The sequence below is a fragment of the Carcharhinus amblyrhynchos genome, chromosome 35 (assembly GCF_965287045.1).
Source record: "Carcharhinus amblyrhynchos chromosome 35, sCarAmb.v2.hapA, whole genome shotgun sequence".
Classification (NCBI taxonomy): Eukaryota; Metazoa; Chordata; class Chondrichthyes; order Carcharhiniformes; family Carcharhinidae; genus Carcharhinus; species Carcharhinus amblyrhynchos.
Genome location: NC_137358.1, coordinates 575,846 through 588,720, shown reverse-complemented (window position 1 = coordinate 588,720; position 12,875 = coordinate 575,846). Strand labels below are relative to the sequence as shown.

At 42.1% G+C, this 12,875-nt stretch overlaps 1 protein-coding gene across 5 annotated transcripts in view; it reads right to left on the bottom strand.

Annotated features, from left to right (window-relative positions):
* The window catches only part of LOC145361755 (transcriptional enhancer factor TEF-1-like), a 57,574-nt gene that overhangs the window by 35,410 nt on the left and 9,289 nt on the right, over nucleotides 1-12,875 (bottom strand). For all 5 annotated transcript variants that reach the window (XM_080217697.1, XM_080217698.1, XM_080217696.1 and 2 more), the window contains one exon: nucleotides 4,167-4,419. In XM_080217697.1, the coding sequence (XP_080073823.1) occupies nucleotides 4,167-4,419 (253 nt within the window). The remainder of the gene's footprint in view (nucleotides 1-4,166; nucleotides 4,420-12,875) is intronic.

The following is a 12,875-nucleotide window of genomic DNA, read 5'->3' as shown; positions in this document are numbered from 1 at the left end:
ACCATGTGTAGATTAGAGGGAATAGAGGATAAATGTGTAGGGAAATGGGGGTACGGCCTGGGTGGGATTGTGGTCGGTGCAGACTCAATGGGCCAAAGGGCCTTTTTCTGCACTGTAGGGTTCTATGTTCTATGACTGGGTGAAATGGGGTAATAAAACTGTTAGATTGCTTTACTTTATAATCCTGATGGACAGGATTCCATGAGATGGAGAAAGGTGGAGTGGGGAGGGCACATGAAAAGGAATTAGCTTTGGGGGGAAGGGTTGGGAGCAGGCTATGAGATTTACAGGGAATGAGGGGCAGGATTCTTTGGGGGTAAAAAATGGCTGGCATCTAATTGACAGACGATCACCTGTTATGAGATGATGTAAGAATTGTAGCATGACCTTGCAAAGTAAGAGCTCAGATATCAAACGCACTCTGCTGTCCCAGCAGTGACCTTGACGCAGAATGATTTGGTGGGCCCCTCCAACAAGGTCTGCACAGTCCGCATATTTAAAATGACTGCACGGTTATGTTACTGGAGGACAAGATTCCAGGTCATGTGGCTGTCTGGCATTTGGATCTGGAAGTAGAAGCAGTGTTGGGTCAAGAAAGACAAATGGTTTATCATTTACCTGTTTTTAAAAAAGTCTGAGCTCTCACTGGGACAGCTATCAGAGCCCTCACCTTCTCCAGTCAATTATATCTCATATATCTTCTCAGCAAGGACAGCATGTTCACATTGCAGAATGATTCTATCTGTATCTAATGACTTCTCACATCTCTTCCAGAGAGAGTGTCTTCCTCCACCCAACCCTCCCCACCAAAGCCCAGGGTGCTGAAGCTAATTGCAGCATCTCACTGAGACCACAACAGACTGGTGGGGCCATCCTTATAAACCCACAAAACTCAGAAAAGCAGAAAATCTTCAAAAAGCAATGTACAGTAAATGTACAGTGCCTTTCACAATCTCAGCATATCCTGAGGCAATTAAAGCCAGCTCAGTACTTCCCAGCATAGTCACTATTGAGTCACCTTCCCTATTACAAATTGCGCACTGTACGATCCCAAAATCCAAAGTGGGTTGATTTGGTTTCGTAGTGTTGTTTGAGGGATAAACGTTAGGAAAAACTCTCTTTCACTTCATCAAATAGTGCCATGGGATCCTCTATGTCCTAATATCCCTCAGTACTGTCCAGTGATGTCAGCGTTGGATTATCTGCTCAATTCACGAGAGTGACGTTTGAATCCACTATTTTGTAACTCAGGAACACACTTTACCACGTGCCTTAACTAACCAGTGCCCAAGCACACCAACCCTGAGGCAAGTAACATATATCCTGTGAGGGAAAAGGAACATTTAAAATATGTTAAACTTAATTGTTGTTATTGTGCTCCAAATAGGACGAGCAAGAATTCTACTGGCAAATTTCTCAGTTGTTTGATTTTGAGAATGTAAGGTGGATTGGGCACTTGAGTCATTCAGAACTCAAGAAATCACTGCTCTAAATGTGAAAACAGCTGCTTGGAGGAGAATGTGGAGGTGTGAGAGTGTGGAGGATAGCTGTAGCTGTCTCCTGTACAACTAGACCCTAAGAAGAGTCAGAAACCCCAGGACATGGGTTTCCCTGGATCACTCCTAACACTCCACATTAAAATCTACACCACTGGTTGATATTTTGAATGTGCTAAATGATAATAAGCACAATTTGTCAGACAGGGAGGACTCCCTGAAAAGGAAGTCTGAATGAATCAGGGAAAATATCAGAGCCCTGGTAAACAACATGGAGAATACACAATTCAGTAGATGCCTAAGAATTTTCTAAGTTGTTAGCCACAAGCAAATCTGATACTTTCCAAGTCACAAGTAAACTGGCCTCAGTGCGGAACAGAATTGGTTTCAAAGGTTAGAAACAGCAGATCAAACTATGAATGATCCAAAGAGGACCTCATCACAGCTGACTGACCTGAAATGTCTTTCAAAAGGGACATCAAGACAGTTTATGAATTTAAAAATAGTGCCAGTTGCGCACACCATCTAACCAGCCGACTTACAGCACAGATCAAATTTCCTCTTCATGACCAAGGATGTCAATGACCTTGAGACTAAACCGTGTCGCAGCAAATCATCCTAACTGGGACTTTTTCAATCTGACACACTTTCTTTTCTCACTGTTCACTTTGACTTTCACACATTTATATTAAAGTTCATACATTCTTCTTTTCCAGTCCCAGCACCTCCTGTTGTAGGTTTAAAATCCATGTCAAGTAAAGCTGTGTTGGTGCGGCAGCCTCGAGACCAAACGTAAATGTTGAAGTTTCGTGTGATACACTGCACCGATTTATTTTTATTTTAAGAAAGAAAATTGCATGATAATCTAATTTATTTTCAAACCAAAGGCCCAAAGAGAAACTTTTGCTTGTGAAGTTTTCTTTGCACGGTTAGGGTGTGAGCCACATTTGGCATTGGAACCTCTCAGAACAGGTTAACAAGAACTCCTTATTGCCCTTGATTATGAAGCAATTGTTAAATCACAGCAAATCAGCAACGGCTCCATTTCATATCCCTATAGAATCCCTACAGTGCAGAAAGAGGCCATTCAGTTCTGCACTGTCAATAATCCCACCCTATCCCCATAACTCCGTGTATTTACCCTACTAATTTCACTGACACGAAGGGACACGCACACAATTTCAGTACACGCAATCCCCCAATCCAGAAACTCCAGCACTCTCTTTCAAGCCTGTTCCCTTCCAGTCTGTGGTCAGATTGACACGTCCGCTTTCACCCCTTTCCCGAAGTCACCATCACCCAGAAAGTCAGTCATTGGGTGAGGTGACCTTCCATTTTCACTTTACTCACACTACAGCCTTTGAGCTGTTATCAGCAACATTACAGGCTGGAGAGTGATGTAAGGGAGGTGATCCTACAGGTATCAGAACTGTTTTGGGGTCAGAGTGAGGTAGTTATAATACTGCATTGATTATTAAAGGCGAGAAATTAAGGTCAACGCAAGATGTTTTCAGTTAGTTCCAGTAGAACGAGTGACCAAATAGGCTGTTGTTCTAGTTTGATAAACTCAATTGGCTCACCAATGTAGTTTGAAAGGGTTTCTGTTACTCTACACTGTCTGGCCGGCTGTTGCAAATATCTAGTTCATAATTAATATGTTTTAGAATAAAATTTTTAACTTTAGGAATTAGTTTTAACTGCAGAAAAATAGGGACATCTGGTTAAGAAATCCCAAGTGAATGTAATTCAAACAGACCCCAGTTTAATTAACTTGTGTTTATCTTACAAGGTCAGAGTTCATAGCGGAAAATAAATCAATGGATGATCCATTCCTGGACCTTTGGATAGAGGCAAGGTGTCGATCATCTCAGTAAAAAATCCAAAAGCCAGCAACTCTGGTACAGTCTGCAATATATATTAATCTACCACTGAGAAGGACAAGGGCAGAGACACATGGGAACACCGCGACCCAAAAATACATCACCGTTCCTTCACTATCACCGAATTATAATCCTGGAACTCCCTCCCCGATGGGACTGTGGACCCAGACATGTTAACTCAATCCCTTGTGAGGGAACGGTGTCTTCATATCTTTGTAAAAGCACAGCAGTGACCCAGCCAGTGCAAAGAAGGGTTAGAGGGGACCCTGCTCAGTAGCCAATAAGATAACTAAGTCTGAAGTAACAGAATGAGCCTAAAATGTGTGTACTAATTTATAGATTGAGCTAGGCTCAGTAAAGTCTAACAGCCTGGACCATTCTCCATTTCAACGCAAACAAGACAAATGGAGGATCAGTGTGTGTGTTAACGCAGCACTGGTAGTTTGAAATCAAGGCTGGAATTTTCTAGCTCTTCACGCTGGCAGGATCTTCCTGTCCCATCAACGGTGCACTCCCACCTTGGAATTCCCAGCAGCACGGGGTGCAGTCAATGAGAAATCCCATTAACAGTGGTGGGACCAGAAGATTCTGTCACTGGCAAACTCCCGTCGCGAGGGCCATAGAACCATGCCATGGAGAGGCCAGAGAATCCACCCCCACCCTACACACACACACACACACACACACACACACACACACACACACACACACACACACACACACACACACACACACACACACACACACACACACACACCGGCTTTCCTCACTTAAAGTGTCTGTTACTCACCATACATTTTGCCTTCATCTGATAAGATAATTTTCCGCCTGCCACATGGTGGGTAGATAGCCAAAGCTTCTTGGAAGCTCTGCTCAATGTCAGGACTCCACACTCCCTCCGCATCATTGTCCAAATTCTTCTCCATTGAGTCACTCATTGTCTCAGAGTTGTGGTCAGGGCTTGTGCCCTCGCTCCAGCCGTTTGTCTCTATCTTAACTGTGTGGGGTCTCCAAGCTGCAGCTTGGAGGGCGGCACAGCACATCTGAGAGAATAGAGTAAAAACATTTCAACAAGCGGTAAATACATTCAGATAGATGCACCTCAATATGAAGGAACACAATATTTGCCTCAGGGCCCAGCTAATTCAGCTGCGACAACCACAACGGGGGGGAAGGTGATGGCCTAGTGGTATTATCGCTGGACTATTAATCCAGAAACTCAGCTAATGTTCTGGGGACCCAGGTTTGAATTCCACCACGGCAGCTGGTGGAACTTGAATACAAAATATTTGGAATTAAGAATCTACTGATGATCATGAAACAGTCGTTGATTATAGGAAAAACCCATCTGGTTCATTAATGTTCTTTAGGTAGGAAATCTGCTGTCCTCATCTGGTCTACATGTGATTCCAGAGCCACAGTAACTGCCCTCTGAACAAGGGCAACTAGGGATGGGCGATAAATTATGGCCAGCCAGCGACACCCATGTCCCATGAACGAAGAAAATGAATAAAAGACATTTTCCAGTTATTTCTATTCCTTCTCCTCTTCTACGCTCAACCTAAAGTGATCCTATCATTAACTTGTAGAAGGAGGAGTGGAATGGAGGAAAGAAGAGTTAGTGATTGGAAGAGGCAATGAAACAACAAGAGGTACAATTTGGAGAAATACCAAGATATTTCATAGGCAGGTGAGAAGTTACCAGCCAAATAATGGTGTGTGGAATAAATTCTTATTTTTACCCTCAACATTTAATTCCTTATCTTCATCACAGGCCAGTATTGATATAGTTAAGTTTACAGATTGCCCTGTACTCTGCAATTCCCCGGCTACATTTAAAACGCTTATGCCAGAATCTGAAGGATGCCAGGAGGAGACATGCATGCCAGGAAAATACAGAGAAAATTCCCATACAAATGGAAAGAAGCGTTCACTAAAGACACAAGGAGGATCAAGTAAAGGACAACTTTGACAAGTTTCTTGCAGTAATTTAACCAAGTATAGGGACAACTTTGCAACTAGTTAGGACGTTGTGATTTAGTCTATCAATTCCCATGTTCATTTTAACCAAATAAGCAAGCAGAGAAACTAATGCAAATTCTGCTGCCGAGGTTTGAATTTACTCCCAACAGTGACTGATTTGCAATAGCAGAATCCAAAATGGGATCTAATTAAACATTTTGTCATTTCACAATGAATTCTTCTGATCTCAAAGATTCATGATCTCTTCTGATGTTTTTCGGTTAGTTATCATCCAGAAATATTGCTCTTTCTATTCATTTGTCTACCCACTGTCACATTCTCCCATCAGCTCCAGTAGTCAGAAACAAAATTGGTCTCATTTGAGATTTTCTACAGTAAAATGGTCAGTGCTTACAAGGAGCTTTCCCGTCATAATCATGTCACTTTAATGATGAAAAATGGAATTTTCTTTAATGGTACTCACACTGTACACTAAAGCTAACGAAAATCATTCTGTTAACAAAGCGCTGTAACAGATAATCATATCCGCTGACTAAAACATAAAAGGCAGAATTGATGGAGAAATGTGCAACAGTTCCAGCGCAATCTGAAAAAATGATGCAATAATCTTGAGTTACAGATTGGACACATTAACTTGGCAAAAATAGATTGGCTGATAAATTCATGGAATGTAGTCAAGATAGTTTCCTAGAACAATGCATCATGGAACTAACTGGGTAAGAGTCTGCAAGGTGTAACACCTGTCCTTTATCTCCTCCCATCAAAGGAGGAGATAAAACCCCAGATATTTCTTCCAGTTGAAACACTGATCGATTTGGTCCTTTTTTAAGGACCAAATTATTTCTGATAGACAGGGGAATTAAGGGTTTATGGGGAGAAAGCGGGAAAGTGGAACTGATCCACTTCAGATCAGCCATGATCTTATTGAATGGCGGGGCAGGCTCGAAGGGCTAGATGGACTACTCCTGCTCCTATTTCTTATGTAATTTAGTGCACTGCATTCACTACTCAACATGTTCGCCTCTACAGTGGGGAGATCAAACATAGATTGTGCGATCACTGGAACACTTCAGTTCAGTTCACAAGCATGACCCTGTGCTTTTCAGTTGCCTATCACTTTAATTGTCTGATATACTCCATTCTGACTGTCCATTATTTACTAGACTGTTCCAATAAAGCGCAAGGAAGAGTTCTTCAATTCAGCTGTGCAGTCTTTAGAACTGAACACAGAGCTCAGCAATTTCAGATCATAACTTCTTCCCCCACCTTTTGTTGTTTCTAGACAGCAGCTTCCATTGGTTACTCTGGGCTTACTGCTGAGGGCTGTCCAATCAAGAGTAAAATGGGCCTAAATTCTCTAGATTTTAGAAGAATGAGAGTTGACCTCATTGAAACATAAAATATTCTGAAGGAGCTTGACAGGGTACACACAGAAGTTGTTTCCCCGGCAGAGGAATCTAGAACACAGGGGTGGGAGGGAAACAGTCTCAGGATAAGGGGCTATTCCGTTAGGACTGAGATGAGGAGCAATTTGTTCACTTGAAGAACTGTGAATCTTTGGAAGTCTCTACCCCAGAGACCTATAGATTCTCAATTGTTTTAATATATTCAAGGCTGAGATTAATACATTGTTGGATTCTGAGGGAACCAGGGGAAATAAAATTCAGGCGAGACAGTGGAATTGAGCCAAAGATAATCCATGATATTACTGAGTGGCAGAGGATGATCAAGGGGCCATATGGCATACCTCTGTTCTGTGTACTTAAGCCTGAGCTGCAATCAATGGACATGGGTCAATCGTGCATCATAGATCCCCACACTTATTTCCAGCTGCTATTGAATTTAGCTTTCTTTGATAGTTAGCCAAGGATATCAGATGTTTGTGTGCAATTCACCTCACTTTTCTCTATCTGTACAGAAACTAGCATTAGAGCAGGCCAGCCATTAATAGGACCCCAGTTACATTAACGTTCATAGAAACATAGAAACCCTACAGTGCGGAAAGAGGCCATCTAGCCCATCGAGTCTGTACTGACCACAATCCCACCCAGAACATACTCCATATCCCTACACATTTACCTGCTAATCCCTCTAACCTACGCCTCTTAGGACAATAAGGGGCAACTTTAGCATGGCCAATCAACCTAACTCACACACCTTTGAACTGTGGGAGGAAACTGGAGCACCCAGAGAAAACCCACACAGGCACGAGGAGAGTGTGCAACCTCCACACAGACAGTGACCCAAGCCAGGAATCGAATCCAGTTCCCTGGAGCTGTGAAGCAGCAGTGGTAACCACTGAGCTACTGTGCCGTCCATGAAACATAGGCTTCATTAAAGGAGTATAGTCTGACCCTTAAACTACTGCATCCTTTAGTGTTCCACCAAAGTTATCTGTGCTACTCTAATTCTGGTCATTTGAACATTCCTACTTTTAATCATTCCTCTATTGATGGCTGCCTACAGCTGCCAGAGCTCAAAAAGTTCCCTTGCCTCTCCACATTAAAACCTCTCTCTTAGAACATCGCCTTGTGCAGCTTGCTGTTAAATTTACTTTTTAATGTTCTTGTGAAGCAACCTAAGAAATAGGAGCTGGAGAAGACCACGGCCGGCCATCCCTTAAAGATCACAAACCTGCCATGGGACATTTTGTTGAGGTTAATGGTGCTATGAAGTGCATGCTGTTGTTGTAGAAATTCCTGACTGCTCAGAGAACTGATGACATTGCGGACCCCTGGTATTAAAGGCTATGTTTATTAATGAGATTAATTTGAGAAAATGTCTTGTTTATATAGTCTGATGTAATGTGGTATATCATGGCTAGAGAGTGTATTACAGAAAGTGTATTTTACACACAATGCTGAAATTGTTTAAGACAGTACTCTGAAGGAAGAAAATCATAGATAAAACTCTTCATAACATTCTGTAATGTATTGCTTCAAATGGCTCTTAACTCCAGTGTGAGACCTGCCCCCACCAGTGTACCCTATCATATCCAAATGCTCTCCAGGGACAGTAGAAGTTTGAAAACAGAATCTATAGTTACCACTGCTCTTCACAATGGGCAGATTATGAAGTTTTCAAACATCCACTTTACTGAAACTCCAGTTCTGGTGTTGGAACAGCCCTTAAACAATGTCCGCAGTTACTCTATGTCTGAATGTTCTGGTATGAAGCACATGCAGCTGGACCCTAACTGAATAGTTCTGAAGGGCATTGTGAAGAAATTCTTTTTACAGTCAGTCCTTCTTTAGCATCTCTCATTTAGAACAGCTGCCATCCAGACTAACACCACCTGCTGCAGATTGTAATGGATCGCAGTTAAAAACAAGGGACAAGCAGGCTGACAAACAGGCACACACTCCCACCCTCCATCATTGGGACCTCATGCTGACAGCTGCCACTGATATCATTTGCTTTCTATAAGTGACAAAAACCCAATGACTTGTTAAAAACCTCTCTAAAACATTCTCAATGAAAGATTAGTGGAAATGTAAGAACATCAATTATTAATGGATTGGTAGAAAAAGGGGCAGTATGTGTCTGTAATAGATAAACAACTGTAAACCATTCTAATTATATCACAATGCAATTCACAGTCATGTTGTCAGCTGTGGCTCAGTTGGTAGCATTCCAGTCTTTGGATCAAAGGTTGAGGGTTCAAGTCTCAATCTAGAACTTGAGCACAAAAATCAAGTGACACTCCAGTACAATACAGAGGGAGCACTGCCCTGTTGGAGCTGCTGCCTTTCAGATTAAATTTGAAAGCGAGGACCCAGCTTTCCTCCCAGGTGGATGTGAAAGATCCACCTCACTTTTTCAAAGAGCAAGGAATCTAGTGGCCTGGCTGATATTTGACTGTAATCAACGCATTAAAAAAAAATCAGATGCCCTGGTCACTATCACATTGCTGTTTGTGGGAATTTACTGCCTTTCCAACATCATGACATTGTCTAAGTTTCATTGAGATGTCTGCTAGCTCCAGAGAAATTAAGTTGTGCATTTTGTTTTTCTTTGGAAATGTTTTAATGTAATAACTGATTAGGCACAATCTAACAAATAAGGGGGAAATGATCTCACATAACATTTTTTCAGTTCAATGAAAAGATCTCAGTCATGAAATGTCCGTCCAAATATCTGCAGGTTAGATGGGTTGGGCATGCTAAATAGCCCATGCAAATTGCCCCTTAGTGTCCAAAGATGTGTAGGTTAGGGGGAATATTTGGGGTAAAGGTGTGGCATTATGGGAAAGGGCCTGGGTGGGATCCTCTGTCACAGAGTTAGTGCAGACTTGTGCCAAATGGCCTCCTTCTGCACTGTAGGGATTCTATGAAATCATTATCCCATGAAGCAGACTTATCAGCTTTGTAAAAAAAAAAGGTTGGCTAAAATACTACCTAAATTGAAACATCCAATTGATCAACTTTACCAGATTGCCAGTACTAACTTGAATAGAAATCAAGCCACCTAGCCTGGAACACCCAGTGAGTACAAAGCATCTTTTTATTTACTATTGTACAGAAGGAAAAATATTACTGCAGGGTCCCAAATACTCCTGCCGGCCAAAACAATGAATTACTCCATTCAATTTAGTAAAACGTATATGCTGCTCAAGATGTGATAAACAGCCCAACATTCTAGACTAGAAATTAGTTTGGATGACTGCTAGACATAATACCACCATTCAATTTGCAAGTATGGGCAGCATGGTGACACAGTGGTTAGCACTGCTGCCTTACAGCGCCAGGGACTTGTGTTCAATTCTCACTGTAGGTGTGTCTGTGTGGAGTTTGCACATTGTCCCCTATGCCTGTGTGGGTTTCCTCCGAGTGCTCTGGTTTCCTCCCACAGTCCAAAGATGTGCGGGTTAGGTTGACTGGCCATGCTAAATTGCCACTTAGTGTTGGAGGTTTAACAGGGTAAATATGTGGGATTATGGAGATAGGGCCTGGGTGGGATTGTTGTCTGTGCAGATTTGATGGGACAAAAAGCCTCCTTCTGCTCAGTAGGGATTCTGCTCTATGACCTGCACTTCCAAACATCTGTTATTTCAATTCTCCACTCCATTCCCACTCTGACCTTAGCTTCCAAAATTGTACCAATGAAGCTGAAACAGCAATGAAAACAAAAAAATGTTCTGGAAGTACTTAGCAGGTCTCTCTCTGTGGGGAGAGAGACGGAGTGAATGTTCCAGATTGATGACCTGGAAAGGTCATTGGCCTGAAAAGTTAACTACTTCTCTTCTCAGATGCTGCCTGACCTGCTGAGTATTTGTAGCAGTTTCGGTTATTGTTTCAGATGTCCAGAATCTATAGTAATTTGCCCTTGAACAACTGCACCTGACCTTTCACATTACATTCCTTTAGATCAGCAGTTCACAACCTTCTCAGTAATTCAGCACACTTTCTTTCAGCTAAGTCGATTGGTCATAAACTTCACATTTACTATATTATGGTCTGGCCAGAGAGGTTGTCAATATAGGTATATAACAAACTAAATAAGGATTAAAAGCATTAGGGGCTGATCTTACCAGCTTGTTCCAATGGTCAACCAGTGCGGCAAGCCAGTACGATCGGGTGAGAGAGTTTCTCATCCCTCACAATGTTAACTATTTTGCCAATGAAAGCGGTTTTGCAAAGTCGATTTCAATATTCATATCCTAATTACATGTAATTAGTGAGTCTGGGACGCTGTTGTCTGGCCTCACTTACCTGGTCACCAGTTGAGGTCCTCACCGGTGAGGATCATATATGGTCCCCACCAATGGGGGGCCAGATGTGAAGGCCTAGCTGGTGGAAATGGAGACCATTGAAGCTCTCTGGGTGGTCAGGAGCAGGATCTGATGGTACCCAATGGCAAGCACTGCTGCCTCATAGCGCCAGGGATCCAGGTTCAATTCTAGGTCTCAGGTCACTGTCTGTGTGGAGTTAGCACGTTCTCCCCATGTCTGTGTGGGTTTCCTCCCATAGCCCAATGATGTGCAGGTTAGGTGGATTAGCTTTGATAAATTACCTCTTAGTTCAGGAGGATTAGCAGGGTAAATACATAGGGTTATGAGGATAAAGTGTGGGTGGGACTGCTGCCGTGCAGGCTTTTTAAACCACTGCTACCTCAGCGGAATAATTAAATGGATTAGTACAAGGAACTTGAAATGCAAATAAATATGGGCAGGGATAGAAACTTGCAGCAGTCTGAGGCCCCATGATATGTACAAACGTGACTCATAACAAGGTAACCATAGACACTCCCATCCAAAAAAAGATCTTCATTTGTGGCATTTTGAGTGCCCTTGTCATTTTAATCCAGGAGCAGACAGGGATCGTCTGGACATATGCTGTCATAATGATTTTAAACAAATAGCATATTTCCCAAAGGTAGTTTTAGACAGGATAAGGGTATAGAGATACTGGACAAGGTGTAAACTATGTACCAGGATGATATTGGAAGAAAAGGCTACAACTATCTGGTCAGTCTCAATGGGTTGAGGCACCTTCCATGATCTGAAATAGGTTGATTGCCTCCATTTGGAGTTTGTAATCTATTAAACTGCTATTCATTATCCAAAATCAGAGGACAGCACTGGAAGGTAAGTGGCAAAAGAAGCAAAGTCTTTTTCTGCAGCGAATGGTTAAGATCTAGAAATGTGCTGTCTGAGAGTGTGCTGGACATGGATTCAACTGAGGCTTTCAAAAAAGAATTGAATAATTATCTGAAGAGTTACCATTGGAGAGTTACAGAGAAAAGTGAGAGAGAGTTGCTCTGGGCAAGTGGCTCTTGCAGAAAAGCTGCAGGGACAAATAGACTGAATATCCATTCAACGATTCTTCAGTTTTCCAGTTTGTTCCCTGTTGTAAGACTTCTTACTAAACATTGTGACTATGTGCTGCATTCACAAACAGATTATATAGACATAAAATCTTAAATATGGAAAGAAAGAAATTCCTGCATCTTCATTGCACTTTTCATAACCACTTGACATCTCAAAACACTTTCCAGCCAATTACTTTTGGCACTGTTGTAATGTAGGAAACACAGAACTAGTTGGTACACAGCAAGCTCCCACAAACAACAGTGTGTCAATGATCACCCCTTGTTTTGGTGGTGCTGATTGATGGAACTGCTGGTCAGGATAACTCCCCGCTTCTCTCCTACAAAATTGCCTCATGTCATCTTTTACATTCACCTGAGCAGATGGGGGCTCAGATTAAGGTCTCAGTCAAATGGCAGCATTTCAAACAGCACAGTACTCCCTCAGTACTGTACACATGATGTTATACATCAATATAACATACACATATGGACTCATATTTGGCTTAAATGTTGAATAAACAAATGTGTAACTGCCACTCCTTAAATTTCTAGAAACACATAAACTTCTCTGTTTCACTTAGGAATAAAACGAAAAAGTTAATGTTCGATTTCTGCAACTCTGCATAGCCACAGTTTTCCAGTTTGGGAAGATGTCAAAATCATGTCCAGAAGACAGGATGACACCAGGTTGAGAGACTTCACTTGT